Source organism: Theobroma cacao, chromosome 5 (assembly GCF_000208745.1).
Source record: "Theobroma cacao cultivar B97-61/B2 chromosome 5, Criollo_cocoa_genome_V2, whole genome shotgun sequence".
NCBI classification, from domain to species: domain Eukaryota; kingdom Viridiplantae; phylum Streptophyta; class Magnoliopsida; order Malvales; family Malvaceae; genus Theobroma; species Theobroma cacao.
In genome coordinates, this window is record NC_030854.1 from 38,051,248 (window position 1) to 38,068,554 (window position 17,307).

The following is a 17,307-nucleotide window of genomic DNA, read 5'->3' on the forward strand; positions in this document are numbered from 1 at the left end:
TTAAACATAATGTTGTGTAAAAAGATTAAATTTGCAGAATTTACCTTATGACAAGCTCCTAATTCCAAGGTAGTTTTAGACGAAGGTTGCAGGAGACCTGCCAACACAACTCTGTCAGACGCTTTGGATTGAGAAAGTAGATGCCACTTTATGTTTATATTTGGGACCAATGCTTTTTATGCCCCTTGATTTTTGATTGCATTGCATGCAAGTCCTAAGCTCTTTGATTGGAAGAATCAGTCATCCAAGTCCCTGAATTGGATCTCTAGGTCACTTTGTCTGGTTGCGTTAACATATATATATTTTGCAAAATAGTAAGAAGATATGAAGAGGAAGAGTTATTAGTCCAATCTGACATACCCAGAACGACACAATAGCTCAATTGAAGTTTATGAATATATCTGGAATTGGAGTTTGGAAATAGCATTATTAAGAGAAGTTCCATCATTCTTGCATGATAGTGTGATTCTTCCTGTTTCAAGTGCAAACGTTCAACAGGCTGCTTCTGATTGATACCACAGCCAAATATTCAATTGAAAGGGAAAAAAACAGAGAAAAGGAAAGGCTGGAGATAACAATTTATTGAATCCAAAAGAAAGTTTTAAACACCAAGTTCATTTGATGATCTCCACATTTTCTAGACTGACGCATAAAGCCTATAACATACATAATGCTAAGATGGAGGCAGGGGAAGAAAAGTCATTCCCAGGGCATCCCCTGCCCTCCGTTTCTCCTAGGCATTCTCAATCACTTCTTCACAATGGCTTCAAAAATTCCATCAGCCAAACGACTAACAACTTCTTGGGGATTGACAGGACCTGGTAGCTGGAATGAGATGGTGAACGGTCCCAGCGGGCCCAGATTTTGTGTCAGCATTTCGAAGACTAGAGAGCCCCAATGTACTACTTTCTCACCAGTTGTTGAAATCCCCTTTATTACTACTGTTCCATCAGGTTCAATGTCACAGCTGAAGTCTCCTGCACTCATAAAGTAATATATCACAATTATCATTCCTGGAAAAATCAGTAATAGAATAGACAGATGAATAAGATGATTCAAGCTTTTCTAACAGACACAAGTTGAGATTCATGACATATAGATTAGCTTGAATCCTAAATCCTGGAATGGAGGTTTAATGACATTAGGTGAGGAAATGCTGTGGCAAACAATTATCAAAGAATCATATTATTTCAAGGGATTTCCAACCACACTGATGTCCGAAGATATGCACATGATGCACTTCCTCCAGTGAGTTATATCACATGATGAACCATTCCCCACTGCCCTTTCCTCTTTCTACCAAAGAGGTTAGGCTTTTTGATCAAATGAAGAAAATGAACATCCCCAATCTTAAGACTAGCAAGGAAAGCAATCATGAGCAGATTGATTAATCAAATGCTTAAACATTACAGAAACTTACCTTTCTCCATTGATGCCCCAGGAACGTTGACACGGAAATGGTATGAATCCTCCGATTCACTGATGTTCCTTAACCCTCTAAGTGGTCCAATTGAGCCTGTTGCAGCAGCCCCAGTGAGTGCAACTCCATATTTGGTATGAGCCATCATATTATCCAACTCCTCCCTGGTTGATTGGGAAGGCAGAAATATCATAGCTGGACCGATTCTTTCTGAAGCCTCAGTCTGCTCTCTGGTTGGTGAGGAAAATGTATCACCTGGGCTTGGTGGACCAATGTAATGCACACAACTGAGAGGAGGCACATCAAGAACTGGTTGCTGGGGATTCATGCGATTAGGTTCATTATTTTCACCTTCTGTCCTGTCAGACCTGCCAGAAGATATGTGGACTGTCAAATTTGCACATGAACACTACCTGAAGCCCTAGGAAACTTAAACTACCTCAGCAATACATTGCCTCCCACCGGTATCTTACGTTGTAGAGTTTTTTCAAAACATCAGTAATAAAACTTTGCTTGTTTAATAATCCATTGGAAGAACAGGTAGAAAATCTTATGAAAACAAAACATGGAGAAACACATACCAAATAAACTGTAGTTTAAATACCTAGATATCATTTATTTAATTCATCTTTTCTCCTCAGTCATAAAAATCAAACCTTAAGAAAACATAGATTGTAGCTAATTGCAGAGTTTTGCACCACAAGAACAATTTAGTTTTTGTAGAACTGTGACACAAAATTCCAAAACTACTAACATAAATAAATGGAGAACTAATGTAACTAGACATTGGCATGCATCAAATCACCAACAACATAATTGAAACCAAAAACTATTACATCTCAAGTAGTTTTGCTCAAACCTTAGAACCCCATCATTGAGATTAAGGGCTCTCAATCTTTCTGATAAATCATCCCCATCTTCTCCGCTACTCACAATCTGAGAGTTCATTGCTAAGAAAGTATGATTTCCCTAATCTATATTACACAATTGTAAAAGATGTAGGTTATGGCTGAAATTTACAACCGCGCCTTATATAATGTTCATCAGAGTAATCCAAGTCAACTCTCCAGCTGCCCCATTTATTATTTCCCTTTTAAATTATTAATATGTCCTTCGCAGCCTTCCATATTTTTTTCCTTTTACTGCAAATTTTTATGTTTCCAACAGATTCCTTACTTAATAGCATAAAGAAACTTCCAAGTAATAAAGCTGAATTGTTGCTCTCATCCAAATAGGAAGATACGCGCATCACACGCGTGTTATACATACATGAAACATGGTGAATGATGAGAGTCGAGTTTGTAAGTTTTAGATCAAGACACATCTATTAATCAGTGCATATTACACATGTCCACATTCAGACAAGTCCAGTCATCTCTGGGTTCCGTACGTGGAGGACACGCGCATAACATGCACGTACTTCTGATTTACAAGAAATCAACTTGTCAGCTTTCTTTTGGAAAGCTGACTTATGCTACCATTAGATAAGCTTTCTTTTGGAAAACTTCTGATTTTCAAGGAACTCTTCAAACCACACAATCAATGCTTCACACCCTCATTCTAAGAAACTCTGACTATTATGCATTAGAAGTTTAATTTTGGAGAAATGATAAGGTACAGATAGTAATCCAGAAAGAAAAAATAGCAAATGAGGGCAACTAAGAATATTTCTTTAGACAACATGGTGTAGAGTGATCGAAATTTGGTTGTGTTGGACCTAGATATATCAATTCATTAGTGCTAATTCAAAGATGATTAAACCCAATTAGATGCATTGATGCGTTGTAATCCATGTCCATAAGATAATTCCTCAGATGCTTGTCTATGTATTTCACAGAGAGATCAGGACAAGCCCCAGGCACAAAAAGGATGATCCCTGAATAAATTTAAGAGCAATAACATTTTGTGGGCATCCTTTACTAATGGAATCTCCGAAACTTGCTCCAAATATAAAGATTTATAATAACAAATTTTTATTGTAAAAATTGAAACATCTAGTTTAGTAAGTCCTTCGACCTAGATCCTATTTCTCACATAACTTATATCACAAGAAAACTCTTCGCTTTCAACCCAAAAGAACCGTGTCACACACTTCATGACACCTTAGATCCATATGGTATGGCTCTTCAACCATCTAACCCCGATAGAAAAGATTCCAAAAAATTTTACATACATGTATTGGATTTGGCCATCTGTATCCTAGTTAATGTTGTGCAGCATATGACCATCACGATAGGTAATATTAGTTCTTTTACCTCAGATATCCTGTTTTGGATCTGTTTCTGTGACTGCATGTCCTCCTTTTGATTTGCAATACATTGCTCAGAGAGAAAAATATACTTCTAAGCAAATCCTTTTCTGTAATCTTTCCTTTGTTCTTCAATTACTTCAAAATTTTATTTAATATATCAAATTTATCACATAATCTTTCACACTTGGATTGATGATAATTGTACTACCTACTTTATTGATTATAGATGTTTAATTTAACTCTTTGATGAATCCAAAGATTTATCATGTGTCTTATAGAAGCACTCTGAACGCATTGCCTAGCATCCATGTGATGACCCATACAACTATGATCTCACGAATAAAACGTTGGGTTGGTGCATAGGTATAAAGACACTAGGTTTTTCTGTGTTGTTTTAGTCATTCTTAGCAGGAAATTTTGAGTTCTAGTTAATGCAGAAACAGCTTTCATAGCTGATTTAGTGTTGGGAACAAAGAAGTATCAATCTTTTGGGAATGAGGAGAAGCTGGCCGGTTTCCACTTGGCAAGGACAAGTTAATAAACATTACCCTTAATTTTCCTAAACAAGAGAATCAATATTTTCAGAGAAAAGCTCTAATAGCCATTATCTAAATTCCGAAAATAGGAGAAAAGTTATCCCATAAACCCTAGGAAGACCCTTAACATGGATTGGCTCTTGGCAATGGAATCCAAACTCCCCCTAAAAGCAAAGAAAGATGAAGATAGCATTTCCTCCTAATTCAATCTCCAACTACATTCTTTTACCTTTGTTTTTCTTATCATTGAAAAGTTTGTAAACAGCAATCCTAAAAATAAAAATCCTTCCTTTCTGCACCTAACAGATGATAAACACTTTAACCATGAAAGCTTAATTCTTTGCCAGAAAAAATTAAAAACCAAGATGGTATCGAGCATATCATGAAGCACACAAACATCAAACAATCCATCATCATCAGGATCAATGTTCAAGATTACATCCCAAGCCCAGAAAGAACATGTCATAAACTTATACATTTGAAAATTTGCAAAACTGGGAATTCAAAGCTGAAACTTTTCCGCTTACACCACTGCACATTACGAACATGCATCATTAGATACATACATAACATGCTTGAGAATATGTAAAAAGAGATGTATGGCCATCTGGGTATCTTTACCTCATTGGAGAAGCCATTGAAAGAGTCACCTGATATGAGCAAGACTGATAGTTTTCCAGTAAGTTTTCAACATGATTTCCATTGTGAAAGAATCTATAGTCATTTAATTTTCCTCCTCTGGCGAATGGTTTTTGCCAAAATAGGGAGGGTCAGACAGAGTGGAACTGCGTTGGAAGTGATTGGGTGCAGGAGCACCGTGCTCTTACCTTAATTTTGTGTTTTTTTTGTTTGGGTTTTTTGTATTTTCTCTTCTCAGTACAATCACTCCACATATAATTAATTTTAAAAAATATTCACTGTTCATAAATAAGATTAATATAATCTTTTGATGATATTAATTTAATCGTAAAATCCTCTATGTTCTACCATTATTATAGGCAGATATACTTACCATTTGTAATTGATTTTCCAAAGCTGGTGGTACAAATTCATTAGATTTTTTTGGAAGGTTGCTTACCTTATCTTTTGACACAAAAGATATCTAAATATGGCTTAACAGATTTAAATGTTTGTGTTTGTGGATGAGTAATAGCAATCCAGACAAATTCCTGAATGTTTCTGTTGTAAATATACTTCAAATTCCCAAAGAGCGCCTAGGACAAGTTAGAACTCTTCCATGAAAAGTTAAGAACTCTTCCATGAAAAGTTAAGAACTGGATTTGACTGATATCTGTTCTCACTGGTCTGCCTGTCTGGTGCTGGGGTGCATGAAGCCATAGCTTTAGACAATATCAGCATTTTCTCACTCCTTAATTCACTTCAAAAGAGCAGAAACATTTACAACCTCATTTTTCAACTTTACTAGCTCCAGTCTCACATTACCCTTCACTGGCCAGCGTCTCATATTCTATCTCCCACTGATCAAACGCAATATTGCAGAATGTATAATGTAGCTGGTAATTTCGTGTTATACATAATGTTGTGTAAAAAGAGTAAATTTCCAGTGTTTGCCCTATGACAAGCTCCTATTTTCAAGGTAGTTTTAGAGGAAGGTTGCAGTAGACCCGGCAAAACAGCTCTGTCAGACGCTTTGGGTCGAGAAAGTTGATGCCACTTTTTGTTTATGTTCGGGACTATTGCTTTTTATGCCCCTTGATTTTTCATTGCATTGTATGCAAGTCCTAAGCTCTTTGATTGGAAGAATCAGTCATCCAACTGATTGAATTGGATCTCCGGGTCATTTTGTCTGGTTATGGTAACATATATATTGTGCAAAATAGTAAGATGATATGAAGGGGAAGAGTTATTAGTCCAATTTGATATATCCAGAAAGACACAATAGTTCAATTGAAGTTTATGAATATATCTGGAATTGGAGTTTGGAAATGGCATTATTAAGAGAAAGTCCACCATTCTTGCATGATGGTGTGATTCTTCCTGTTTCAAGTGGAAATGTTCAACAGGCTGCTTAGGATTGATACTATGGGACTTGGGATGAATACTCAATGAGGTCTCTAATGAGTGATACCACAGCCAAATATTCAATTAAAAAGGAAAAAAACAAAGATAAGGAAAGGCTGGAGATAGCAATTTATTGATTCCAAATGAAAGTTTTAAACACCAAGTTCATATGATGATCTCCACATTTTCTAGACTGACGCTTAAAGCCTATAAGTATAAGACACGTAATGCTAAGATGGAGGAAGGGGAAGAAAAGTCATTCCCAGGGCTCCCCCTGCTCACCCTTTCTCCTAGGCATTCTCAATCACTTCTTCTTCACAATGGCTTCAAAAATTCCATCAGCCAAACGACTAACAACTTCTTGGGGATTGACAGGACCTGGTAGCTGGAATGAGATGGTGAAGGGTCCCAGCGGGCCTAGATTTTGTGTCAGCATATCGAAGACTAGAGAGCCCCAATATACTACTTTCTCACCAGTTGTTGAAATGCCTTTTATTACTACTGTTCCATCAGGTTCAATGTCACAACTGAAGTCTCCTGCACTCATAAAGTCAGATATCACAATTATCATTCCTGGAAAAATCAGTAATAGAATAGACAGACGAATAAGATGATTCAAGCTTTTCTAACAAACACAAGTTGAGATTCATGGCGTATAGATTAGCTTAAATCCTAAATCCTGGAATGGAGGTTTAATGACATTAGGTGAGAAAATGCTGTGGCAAACAATTATCAAAGAATCATATTATTTCAAGGGATTTCCAAACACACTGATGCCAGAAGATATGCACATGATGCACTTCCTCCAGGGAGTTATATCACATGATGAACCATTCCCCACTGCCGTTTCCGCATTCTACCAGAGAGGTTAGGCTTTTTGATCAAATGAAGAAAATGAACATCCTCAATCCTAAAACTAGCAAGTAAAGCAATCATGAGCAGATTCATTGATCAAATGCTTAAACATTACAGAAACTTACCTTTCTCCATTGATGCCCCAGGAACGTTGACACGGAAAAAGTATGAATCCTCCAAATCACTGATGTCCCTTAACCCTCTAACTGGTCCAATTGCACCCGTTGCAGCAGCCCCAGTGAGTGCAACTCCGTATTTGGTATTAGCCATCATATTATCCAACTCCTCCCTGGTTGATTGGGAAGGCAGAAATATCATAGCTGGACCGATTGTTTCTGAAGCCTTAGTCTGCTCTTTGGTTGGTGAGGAAAACATATCACCTGGGTTTGGTGGACCGATGTATGGCACACAATTGAGAGGAGCCACATCCAGAACTGGTTGCTGGGGATTCATGCGATTAGGCTCATTATTTTCACTTTTTGTCCTCTCAAACCTGCCAGAAGATATGTAGACTGCCACATTTGCACATGAACACTAGCTGAAGCCCTAGGAAACTAAAACTACCTCAGCAATGCGACTACTTACATTGCCTCCCACCAGCCCAACCATTTCTATCATATGTTATTGAGTTTGTTCAAGACATCAGCAATAAAACTTGGCTTGTTTAATAATCCATTGGAAGAACGGGTAGGAAATCTTATGAAAACAAAACATGGAGAAACACATACCAAATAAACCATAGTTTAAATACATGGATATCAATTATTTAATTCATCTTTTCTCCTCAGTCATAAAAATCAAACATTAAGAAAACACAGATTGTAGCTAATTTCAGAGTTAAGCACCACAAGAACAATATAGTTTTCATAGAACTATGACACAAAATTCCAGAACTACAAACATAAACAAATGGAGAACTAATGCAACTAGACATTGGCATGCATCAAATCACCAACAACATAATTGAAACCAAAAACCACCACATTTTAAGTAGTTTTGCTTAAACCTTAGAACCCCATCATTGATATTAAAGGCTCTCAATCTTTCTGATAAATCATCCCCATCTTCTCCACAACTCATAATCTGAGAATTCATTGCTAAGAAAGTATGATTTCCCTAATGTATATTACACAATTGTAAAAGACGTAGGTAATGGCTGAAATTTACAACCGCATCTTATATAAAGTCCATCAGAGTAATCCAAGTCAACTCTGCAGCTGCTGAATTTATTATTTCCCTTTTAAATTATTAATATGTCCGTCGCAGCTTTCCATATTTTTTTCCTTTTACTGCAAATTTTTATGTTTCCAACAGATTCCTTACTTAATAGCATAAAGAAACTTCCAAGTAATAAAGCTGAATTGTTGCTCTCATCCAAATAGGAAGATACGCGCATTATGCGCGTGTTATACATACATGAAACACAGTAAATAATGAGAGTCAAGTTTGTAAGTTTTAGATCAAGACACATGTATTAATCAGTGCAAATTACACTTGTCCACAATGAGACAAGTCCAGTCATCTCTGGATTTCATACATGGAGAACGCGCACATAGCATGCGTGTACTTCTGATTTTCAAGAAATCAATTTGTCAGCTTTGTTTTGGAAAGCTTACTTATGCTACCATTAGATAAGCTTTCTTTTGGAAAACTTCTGATTTTCAAGGAACTCTTCAAACCACACAATCAATGCTTCACACCCTCATTCGAAGAAACTCTGACTATTATGCATTAGAAGTTTACTTTTGGAGAAATGATAAAGAACAGATAGTAATCCAGAAAGAAAAAATAGCAAATGAGGGCAGCTATGAATATTTCTTTAGACAACATGGTGTAGAGTGGATGAAATTTGGTTGTATTGGACCTAGATATATCAATTCATTAGTGCTAATTCAAAGATGATTAAACCGAATTAGATGCACTTATGCATTGTAATCCATGTCCATAAGATAATTCCTCAGATGCTTGACTATGTATTTCACAGAGAGATCAGGACAAGCCCCATGCACAAAAAGGATGATCCCTGAATAAATTTAAGAGCAATAACATTTTGTGGGCATCCTTTATTGATGGAATCTCCAAAACTTGCTCCAAATATAGGGATTTATAATAACAAATTTTTATTTTAAAAATTGAAACATCTGGTTTAGTAAGTCCTTTGACATAGATCCTAATTCTCACATAACCTATAAGACAAGAAGACTCTTCACTTTAACCCAAAATAACTGTGTCAGACACTTCATGACACCTTAGATCCATGGGGTATGCCTCTTCAACCCTCTAACCCCAATAGAAATGCTTTGAAAACATTTTACGTACTTGTATCAGATTTGGCCATCTATATCCTAGTTAATGTTGTGCAGCACATGACAATCATGATATGTAATATTAGTTCTTTTACCTCAGATATCCTGTTTTGGATGTGTTTCTGTGACCGCATGTCCTCCTTTTGATTTGCTATACATTGCTCGTAGAGAAAAATAAACTTCTAAGCAAATCCTTTTCTGTAATCTTTCTTTTGTTCTTCAATTACTTCAAAATTTTATTTAATATATCAAATTTATTATATAATCTTTCACAGTTGGATTGATGATAAATGTGATTCCAAAGTGTAGTACTACCTACTTTATTGATTACGATAGTTTAATTATACTCTTTGATGAATCCAAAGATTTATCATATGCCTTACAGAAGCACTCTGAACGCATTGCCTAGCATCCATGTGATGACCCATACAACTATGATCTCACGAATAAAAAGTTGGGTTGGTGGATAGGTGTAGACACACTAGGTTTTTTGTGTTGTTTTAGTCATTCTGCTTATCAGGGAATTTTGAGTTCTAGGTAATGCAGAAACAGGTTTCATGGCTGATTTAATGTTGGAAAGAAAGAAGTCTCAATCTTTTCAGAATGAGGAGAAGCTGGCTGGTTACCATTTGGCAGGGACAAGTCAATAAACATTACCCTTAATTTTCCTGAACAAGAGAATAATCATTTTCAGAGAAAAGCTCCAATAGCCGTTATCTAAATTCCAAAAATAGGAAAAAAAGTTAGCCCATAAACCCTAGGAAAAACCTTAACATGGATTGGCTGTCGGCAATGGAATCCAAACTCCCAAAAAAGCAAACAAAGATGAAGATAGCATTTTATCCTAATTCAATCTCCAACCACATTCTTTTACCTCTGTTTTTCTTATCATTGAAAAGATTGTATACAGCAATCCTAAAAATAAAAATCCTTCCTTTCTGCACCTAACAGATGATAAACACTTTAACCATGAAAGTTTAATTCTTTGCCGGAAAAAATTAACCACCAAGATGGTATCGAGCATAACATGAAGCATAAAAACCTCAAACAATCATTCATCAGCCATCATCATCATGATTAATGGTCAATATTACATCCAAACCCAGAAAGAATATAGAATAAACTTATAGATTAGAAAATTAGCAAAATAGGGAATTCAAGGCTGTAACTTTTCAGCTTACCACAATGCACATTACGAACATACATCATTAGATACATACATAGCACGCATGAGAATCTGTAAAAAGAGATGTATGACCATCTGGGTATCTTTACCTCATTGGAGAAGCCATTGAAAGAGTCACCTGATGTGAGCAAGGCTGATAGTATTTCAGTGAGTTTTCATCATGATTTCCATTGTGAAAGAATCTATAGTCATTTAATTTTCCATCTCTGGGCCAATGGCTTTTGCCAAAATAGCGAGGGTCAGACAGAGTGGGACTGCGTTGGAAATGATTGGGTGCTGTTGGAGCACCGTACTCTTGCCTTCATTTTGTTCTTTTATTTTAATGGGTTTTTTTATATTTTCTCTTTTTAATACAAGCACTCCACAAAAATTAATTTTTAAAATTTTCACTGTTCATAAATAAGATTATTATAATCTTTTTGATGATATTATTTCTACCATTGTTGTATGCAGATATACTTACCATTTGTAGTTGATTTTCCAAAGCTGGGGTACAAATTCATTAGTATTTTCTTTTGGAAAGGTGCTTACCGTGTCTTTTGGCACAGCAGATATCCAAATATGGCTTAACTGATTTAAATGTTGCTGTTTTCCATCATTTGTTTAATGTAGAAAATTCATGGGAAGGCGTTAAGTATACTTCCAAAATTCATGGGAAGGCGTTAATGTAGAAAATCCAGACAAATTCCAGAATGTTTCTGCTGAAAATATACTTCAAATTCCCAAAGAGCCCCTGTGACAAGTTAGAACTTGGAACTCTTTTATTACAAGTTAATAACTGGATTTGACCGATATCAGTTCCCACTGGTCTGCCCGTCTGGTGCTGTGGTGCATGATACCACAGCTTTAGAAAATATCAGCATTTTCTCACTCCTTAATTCACTTCAAAAGAGCAAAAACAACTACAACCTCATTTTCAACTTTACTGGCTCCGGCCCCACAGTCCCCTTCTCTGGTCAGCTTCTCATATTCTATCTCTACTGATCAAATGCAATATTGCAGAATGTATAATGTAATGTGTTTGCATGTATCAGTCAATGGAACTGTGATTCTTTGTCTTTCTTTCTTTTTCTGAAACTTTTTGTGTGGGGTTGGACCCAAAGATATTTTTTCATGTTCTGTCTCTACTGATCAAATGCAATATTGCAGAATGTATAATGTAATGTGTTTGCGTGTATCAGTCAATGGAACTGTGATTCTTTGTCTCTCTTTCTTTTTCTGAAACATTTTGTTTGGGGTTGGACCCAAAGATATTTTTTGCATAGTAGTTTGTTTCAAATGTTGTATATGAAATAACTGCTGGGTTTGTTTGGTTCCATGGAATTTTGTCTGTAAAACAGCAATCAAAGTTTTTGATCGAGAAGCTATATCTGTTAGATAATGGTGGTCAAATTCACATAGTAAATTGCATGTATGGTTTGAAATCAGTCATCTTTATTCTGTGCATGAGCAGTTCCCTATGTTTCTGCCTGAAATTTAAATTTTCCTTGTGTTTTCTCCCTCTGGCTTATCTCTACAATTTATTTGACTATATACATGATTGGAAAACTATGGTACTCTCATGATTTGCCTTGGCCCTTCATCATTTGGACTACTTTTCACTCAGAATTTGTATTACTACAAACCATATAACTATTAAAAGGTTGATGGGTGCTTTCTATATCACTGTCTAAAGTTGGGAGTTATATGATCTATGATTGTTACATAAGGTTCACTTTGTCTGAAATTCATGTTTGATTTCCAAGTGATATCTGTTCTTCTTGCAGAATTTTATTTACAGTGAGTACAGCTGCTATGGCCAGCCCATCTCAGACCAATGATTCTCTTGCTGTTACAGAGTTAAGATCCAAGAAGATACCAAATGCACTGATGCCAAATAAGGACCAGCACTTCCTTTTATACTCCATCATAGGTAGCTACTTTGGGCCAGATTTGGAAGGGGAAAAGTGCCATAAGTCAGTTTTGCAGAGAAAAGCCGAGGGCCTTCCACTGTATACTTCGGACCAACTAGCCGGTTCACACATAAAAATAGTACAAGTTGAGCGGATATACCATTATATACTCCGCAAGGCTAATAAATCTTTAGTGGTGAAGTCGCCATTGCTTGATTAGTTCTTTAAGGGCAACCTGCCTACCCCTCCTGGTGATGAGCCTGCAGCTATCTATCCTCAGTTTCCTGATCTTTTCCCTCTGGAATTGCATCCTCATTCTTGGTTGAAAAATCAATAAAGTATCATTGAAAACATTGTATTTATTCACAACCCTGAGATTTCTTACATTAGGATAGAGGACATTGCAAGGTTTGCGAGGCTAACTGGAATAGGAGATTTTTCCTTGGATAGAGATGCTGCAAGGTTGCATGGTTCACTTGACAGTGAGAATTTATATGTTGTGCCAGTGCAGGTGGCTGAACCTACTGGAGATTTGTCTCACCTTGGATCTTTTCTTGGCTCCCAGAAAGCAAGACGACTGCAAGACATTTTCAGATGCCGGGATGAACATTTTCGGATACCGCCAACTATCAAGAGTACATCATCTACTGATGCAGCCATGACATCTAAGGCTCCTGTCCTAACAAAACATGAAACCTGCAGTGCTAAGAACGATGGTGCAGCAATGTTATTCTTCCCATCTCCCCCAACTAGGGAAGAGTTGGCTAATATTGCGGCTGCCACCAAAAGTGGAGCTGCATTGACTGGCAGTGCAGCCATGGGACAGGTGGGGCCAATCATAGGACTCATGGACATTGCTGAATGTGAAGACTCTTACATGTTCCGTGTCTCTCTTCCAGGGGTGAAAAGAGATGAAAGAAAGTTCTTGATTAGCACTTAATATTCCTTGTTCTTTAATGTCAATTAAGGGTACCTTCAGAAGTATTTTATAACATTGCAGGATTATGCTTCATATAGTAGCTCACTACCAATCATTTCCCTTTTTCTGTTGCTTTATTATCTTTGTTACATGAAAGTAGCAACTCTTTGTGCTGCAGGTGAATTTAGCTGTGAAGTAGAAAATGATGGCAAGGTAGTAATACGGGGAGTGACAACAACCGGTGAGAAAACAGTGTACAGGTTCTCCCAAATGTTTGAAATGCTATCACAGAACCTTTGCCCACCAGGGCATTTCTCAATCTCGTTCCAGTTGCCAGGGCGAGTTGATCCTCAACAGTTTTCAGGAAATTTTGGCACTGATGGGATTCTTGAAGGAATTGTGATGAAAAAGAGGCATATCTAATGGCATGCCTTGTCTGCAACCTCTCATCTCAAGCATGAGGAGATTGCCATGAGTATTGTCTAACTGATGTTTCACTCGGGACAAGCCCCATCCCTTGCTTTTTCCCATTCCCCTTTTTGAGATTTTGATAGAAGAAATCTGATCTGGACAACAGAAGGGTTCTTTGGAAGAAAGCTTGGAGATGATTTGACTAATCTAGTCCTGTTCCTAGCTATACACAGTATATATAGAGATAAAGAGTAGTCATGTTGAGCCTTGCTTGGGTATCTGTAAGGGACACTGGTGATGCCTAGGAGTGGCAGAACCTATCTGTTTTTTACCCATCAGTCTGGAATTTCCCTGCCAAACCTATCTAAGAATCAAAGTATGTTTTTATTTGCTTTTTTAGGCAAATGAACTTGGATTTAGTTGGAATGATCCATCAGTCTTTGGATTATTATTTCGATCAGAAACAGTCTTTCCCTCGAGGCGGCCCTACTCAAACATCAGGTGGACCACCCCCTTCCCCACCTTCCTTCCACTGTTTCCCTCTCTTTGCTTGTCCTTGAGGTGTGGTTATCATTGGTCTAGACTGACAGGCATTTCAAAATTTAAACAGATTAGACGCTCCTTTTACACGCAACTAACAAGAATCCAAGTGTTGCAACTATCAGAAGAGCATCTATAACTGGTATAGCTCCAATAGAAGCAGGTCCAAACCTTTCAGAAATACAGTAGGAACATCTCAGCAACAAATCCAACGTGTTAGAATTGAGTTAGATTGTTAGAAATATAGTAGGAATATCTCAGCCACAAGTCCAAAACAGTATTCTTTTGCTTGTTAGGACAATTGGCTAGGTCATTGCCTACAAGGTTCTCAACAACAAACAGTTAAGCTGGATTTGATTTCATGCATCATGCAAATGAGTGAGAAGTTCCATCAAACGGCTCAGCTGACCTTTGCACGTTGCAAAGGGAATGTGGAAGCATAAACATTTTCCAAGGCCGTTTAGGGCCACCATAAGGTGAAAGGAATAGAAGATGACTATTTGATACTAGATAGAGATGGAAATAGTACTTCATAATAAAATTTTCTACATATTTCTAATTTTACATCCCTGAGTAATCATTTCCAACTCGAAACGAGATAGAAAAACAAGATTGAAAAAGAAGCAAAAGGTGCATAGAAAGGAAAAGTAAATTGTTCAATCATATGATCAGTCACTCTTCCCAGCATAGTATATACAAAAGTCTGATCTTCAGCTAGAATCTTGACCAAGGCTTTTGACCAGGAGAAGGCTCCTTATTCTGTTCCGTAAACATTCTCAAGATGTCTCTAGGAACTAGTCTGCAATCAATTGAGAAAGCAGGCGAAGATAAGAATACCAGACATAAAACTGCAACTAGAGCAATTATACCAACAGTAATTCTCTACCACATATTATTTTATCCTTCGCTTTCTAGTGTTCCAGTTCTCGATTAACATTTAAGTATCAAATTACCTTCTTACCTTCTATGCTAGAGCCACTAATGATCAGAAGATGACTGCTGTTGTTCAGGACCTGATGGCCACATCTGCTGCGCCATGTATGGGTGAGACTGCTGGGCATACATAGCAGGATCCATAACGGGCTTCCCCATAATCATTCCTGGAGTCCCTACCTGAGATGCATGCTGGGCAGGCATGTAGTAAGACAGCGCATCAGCAGGCCCCCCAACAGGCATTGTTCCTCTTGGAATTGATGCAAGAACTTCGTCTTTCAAATCCTCCCTTGGAACTATGTCAACTAAGAAATCAAATATGTCAGTCCTGGTAATTGCTGCTGCAATATCATTTTTCTGAAGTGTCCTCCTTTTGTTCTCTTCTGTGTGATTCCAGGAACGCAATGTCAATTCTAAGATGAACATTTCACATGCCCTGGCAAAAATGACAGGGGCCTCAGCTGATATCATCCTCACATCTTCATCAGCTTTCATGATCTTCTTGATCCTGGCTAAGGGAAGGCTATGGTTCTTGAAATCAGTAACTTTCTCAATTTCTTGATACTGATTTGCCCAAAATGCCTGGAGTTGTTGCTGAAGTTGCTGTTGCTGCTGGTGGTGGATTTGCTGATAAGCAAGTTGGTGTTGCGCAAGTTGAGCTCCTGTTGGCTGACTGGCTCCAACTGATGTTACTACTGACCCTGGATTTGGGCCTCCAGCCACTTGGTTCTGATACGGGTTACTGCCGTAAGGCACTTGAGCTCCACTACCAATCATCCCCATAGCTGGGGGCTGTCCATGCCCTTGCTGATCCATTCTAATCTGCGCGAACTAAAACTTAATGTCTCTGCTTCAAATAAAACAGAAAATGAAGCCAGAAACTTTACTTAGGCATTATATTTTTATTGCATTCTAAAGATTTAACACCCAAATCAGATTAAGCTCCCTACATAAAATCAACTCTTTTACAAGGAAAGCCCAAAAAAGAAAAGCAAACAGGTAGGAAATTGGTGGAATTCCAGAATTATTGTTTTCTACTCAGATCTGTTAGATACAATGCAAGTTGTATTCCATTAGTGATGCTTAAGCTTAGCACAGAAGTTACCAGCATTTCCAGGAGGACCATGACAACCAACACAATATAAAGACTGTAAAACAAAAAATCCGCTGTTTCCATTTAAATAAAAGGCAGTTCCTGAAAAATTTGTGTCATTTTAGGCTTGGAACAACGTGAATATGATCATGATTTACCTAGTAAAATTCTCCATCCAAAAATGAAAAAATCAAACACTAGAGAAAGAACCAAAAAGATGGAAACTGATCAGCAGCTTATTCAATCAGACAAAGACCGATATATCCATGTAAAGATCATTTAAATAGCATCCCCTAAACCGACCCAGATACGTATGTACTTGTATATTATACGTATAAAAGAAAGCATACAAAAAGCTTATACCTTTAGAGGGGAAAATTGTACCTTGATTAGAAGATTTGAGAAAGAACCTGAGACAAAGAAAAAAGAAAAGATATCAAAAGAGAAGAGAAGCTTCCAAGATCAAGAAAGGGTAAAATTGGGTAAAAGTACTTTTAAGATAATTCCTCCCGTACGGTGAGAAAGATCCAATTTTGGAAAATTTTAGGGTTTGGAGAGAGAGAAAGAATGAACATCGAAGAAAGAAGTTTCTTTTTTTTGGTAATGATTAGTGTTTTTTTTTTTGCTACTTTCTCGTACAAACTGACCTGAGATTGGAAACAACAAAAGCTGAAGTTGTTTCTGTTCCTGTTGGCGTTGATGTGTGTTTCTGTTTGGTTTTGACCTATGATGTCAGAAGTTACTTTTTATATGCTCTTCCCCTTCCTTTTGCCTTTTTGGGTTTTGTGACGAAATTACCCTTTTTAATGGAAATTTACCTTCTGATGTAAGTTTCGGTTTTGTTATGGAGTGCTCTTCGGGTGTGTTTGCTGCTTCAAAATAGAATGAACTTCAGTTTGGGTTCAAGTTCCCAGAAGCGGATGACTTGCCCTGTAATTATAGG

General features: G+C 37.3%; 3 protein-coding genes and 1 pseudogene across 11 annotated transcripts; 1 reads left to right on the forward strand and 3 right to left on the reverse strand.

Moving 5' to 3' along the window:
- On the reverse strand, nucleotides 556–5,061 carry LOC18507158 (alpha-crystallin domain-containing protein 22.3). Of its 3 annotated transcripts, none has more exons than XM_018120799.1 (3): nucleotides 4,858–5,061; nucleotides 1,421–1,788; nucleotides 556–977 (listed from the first exon to the last, which is right to left on the reverse strand). In XM_018120799.1, exons 1-3 carry the CDS (start codon nucleotides 4,929–4,931, stop codon nucleotides 748–750), a joined length of 672 nt encoding a protein of 223 aa, XP_017976288.1. In that variant the 5' UTR covers nucleotides 4,932–5,061; the 3' UTR covers nucleotides 556–747. The 3 variants fall into 3 exon arrangements, with proteins under 3 accessions (XP_017976288.1, XP_017976289.1, XP_007099598.2); XM_018120800.1 differs by having other exon boundaries at nucleotides 4,829–5,061; XM_007099536.2 differs by lacking the exon at nucleotides 4,858–5,061 and adding an exon at nucleotides 2,280–2,449.
- On the reverse strand, nucleotides 6,336–10,870 carry LOC18600407 (alpha-crystallin domain-containing protein 22.3). Its single transcript, XM_007030816.2, has 3 exons — nucleotides 10,666–10,870; nucleotides 7,210–7,577; nucleotides 6,336–6,766 (listed from the first exon to the last, which is right to left on the reverse strand). The coding sequence occupies exons 1-3, from the start codon at nucleotides 10,680–10,682 to the stop codon at nucleotides 6,534–6,536; spliced, it is 618 nt and encodes a 205-aa protein (XP_007030878.2). The 5' UTR covers nucleotides 10,683–10,870; the 3' UTR covers nucleotides 6,336–6,533.
- Nucleotides 11,514–13,462, forward strand: LOC18600408 (annotated as a pseudogene).
- LOC18600409 (nuclear transcription factor Y subunit C-9) lies at nucleotides 14,811–17,263 on the reverse strand. 7 transcript variants are annotated; one of them, XM_018122358.1, is made up of 4 exons: nucleotides 17,012–17,263; nucleotides 16,728–16,774; nucleotides 15,292–16,118; nucleotides 14,811–15,137 (listed from the first exon to the last, which is right to left on the reverse strand). In XM_018122358.1, the coding sequence occupies exon 3, from the start codon at nucleotides 16,085–16,087 to the stop codon at nucleotides 15,317–15,319; it is 771 nt and encodes a 256-aa protein (XP_017977847.1). In that variant the 5' UTR covers nucleotides 16,088–16,118; nucleotides 16,728–16,774; nucleotides 17,012–17,263; the 3' UTR covers nucleotides 14,811–15,137; nucleotides 15,292–15,316. The 7 variants fall into 7 exon arrangements, with proteins under 7 accessions (XP_017977847.1, XP_007030889.1, XP_007030884.1 ...); XM_007030827.2 differs by having other exon boundaries at nucleotides 15,300–16,093; nucleotides 16,749–16,774; nucleotides 17,012–17,258; XM_007030822.2 differs by having other exon boundaries at nucleotides 15,300–16,102; nucleotides 16,749–16,774; nucleotides 17,012–17,258.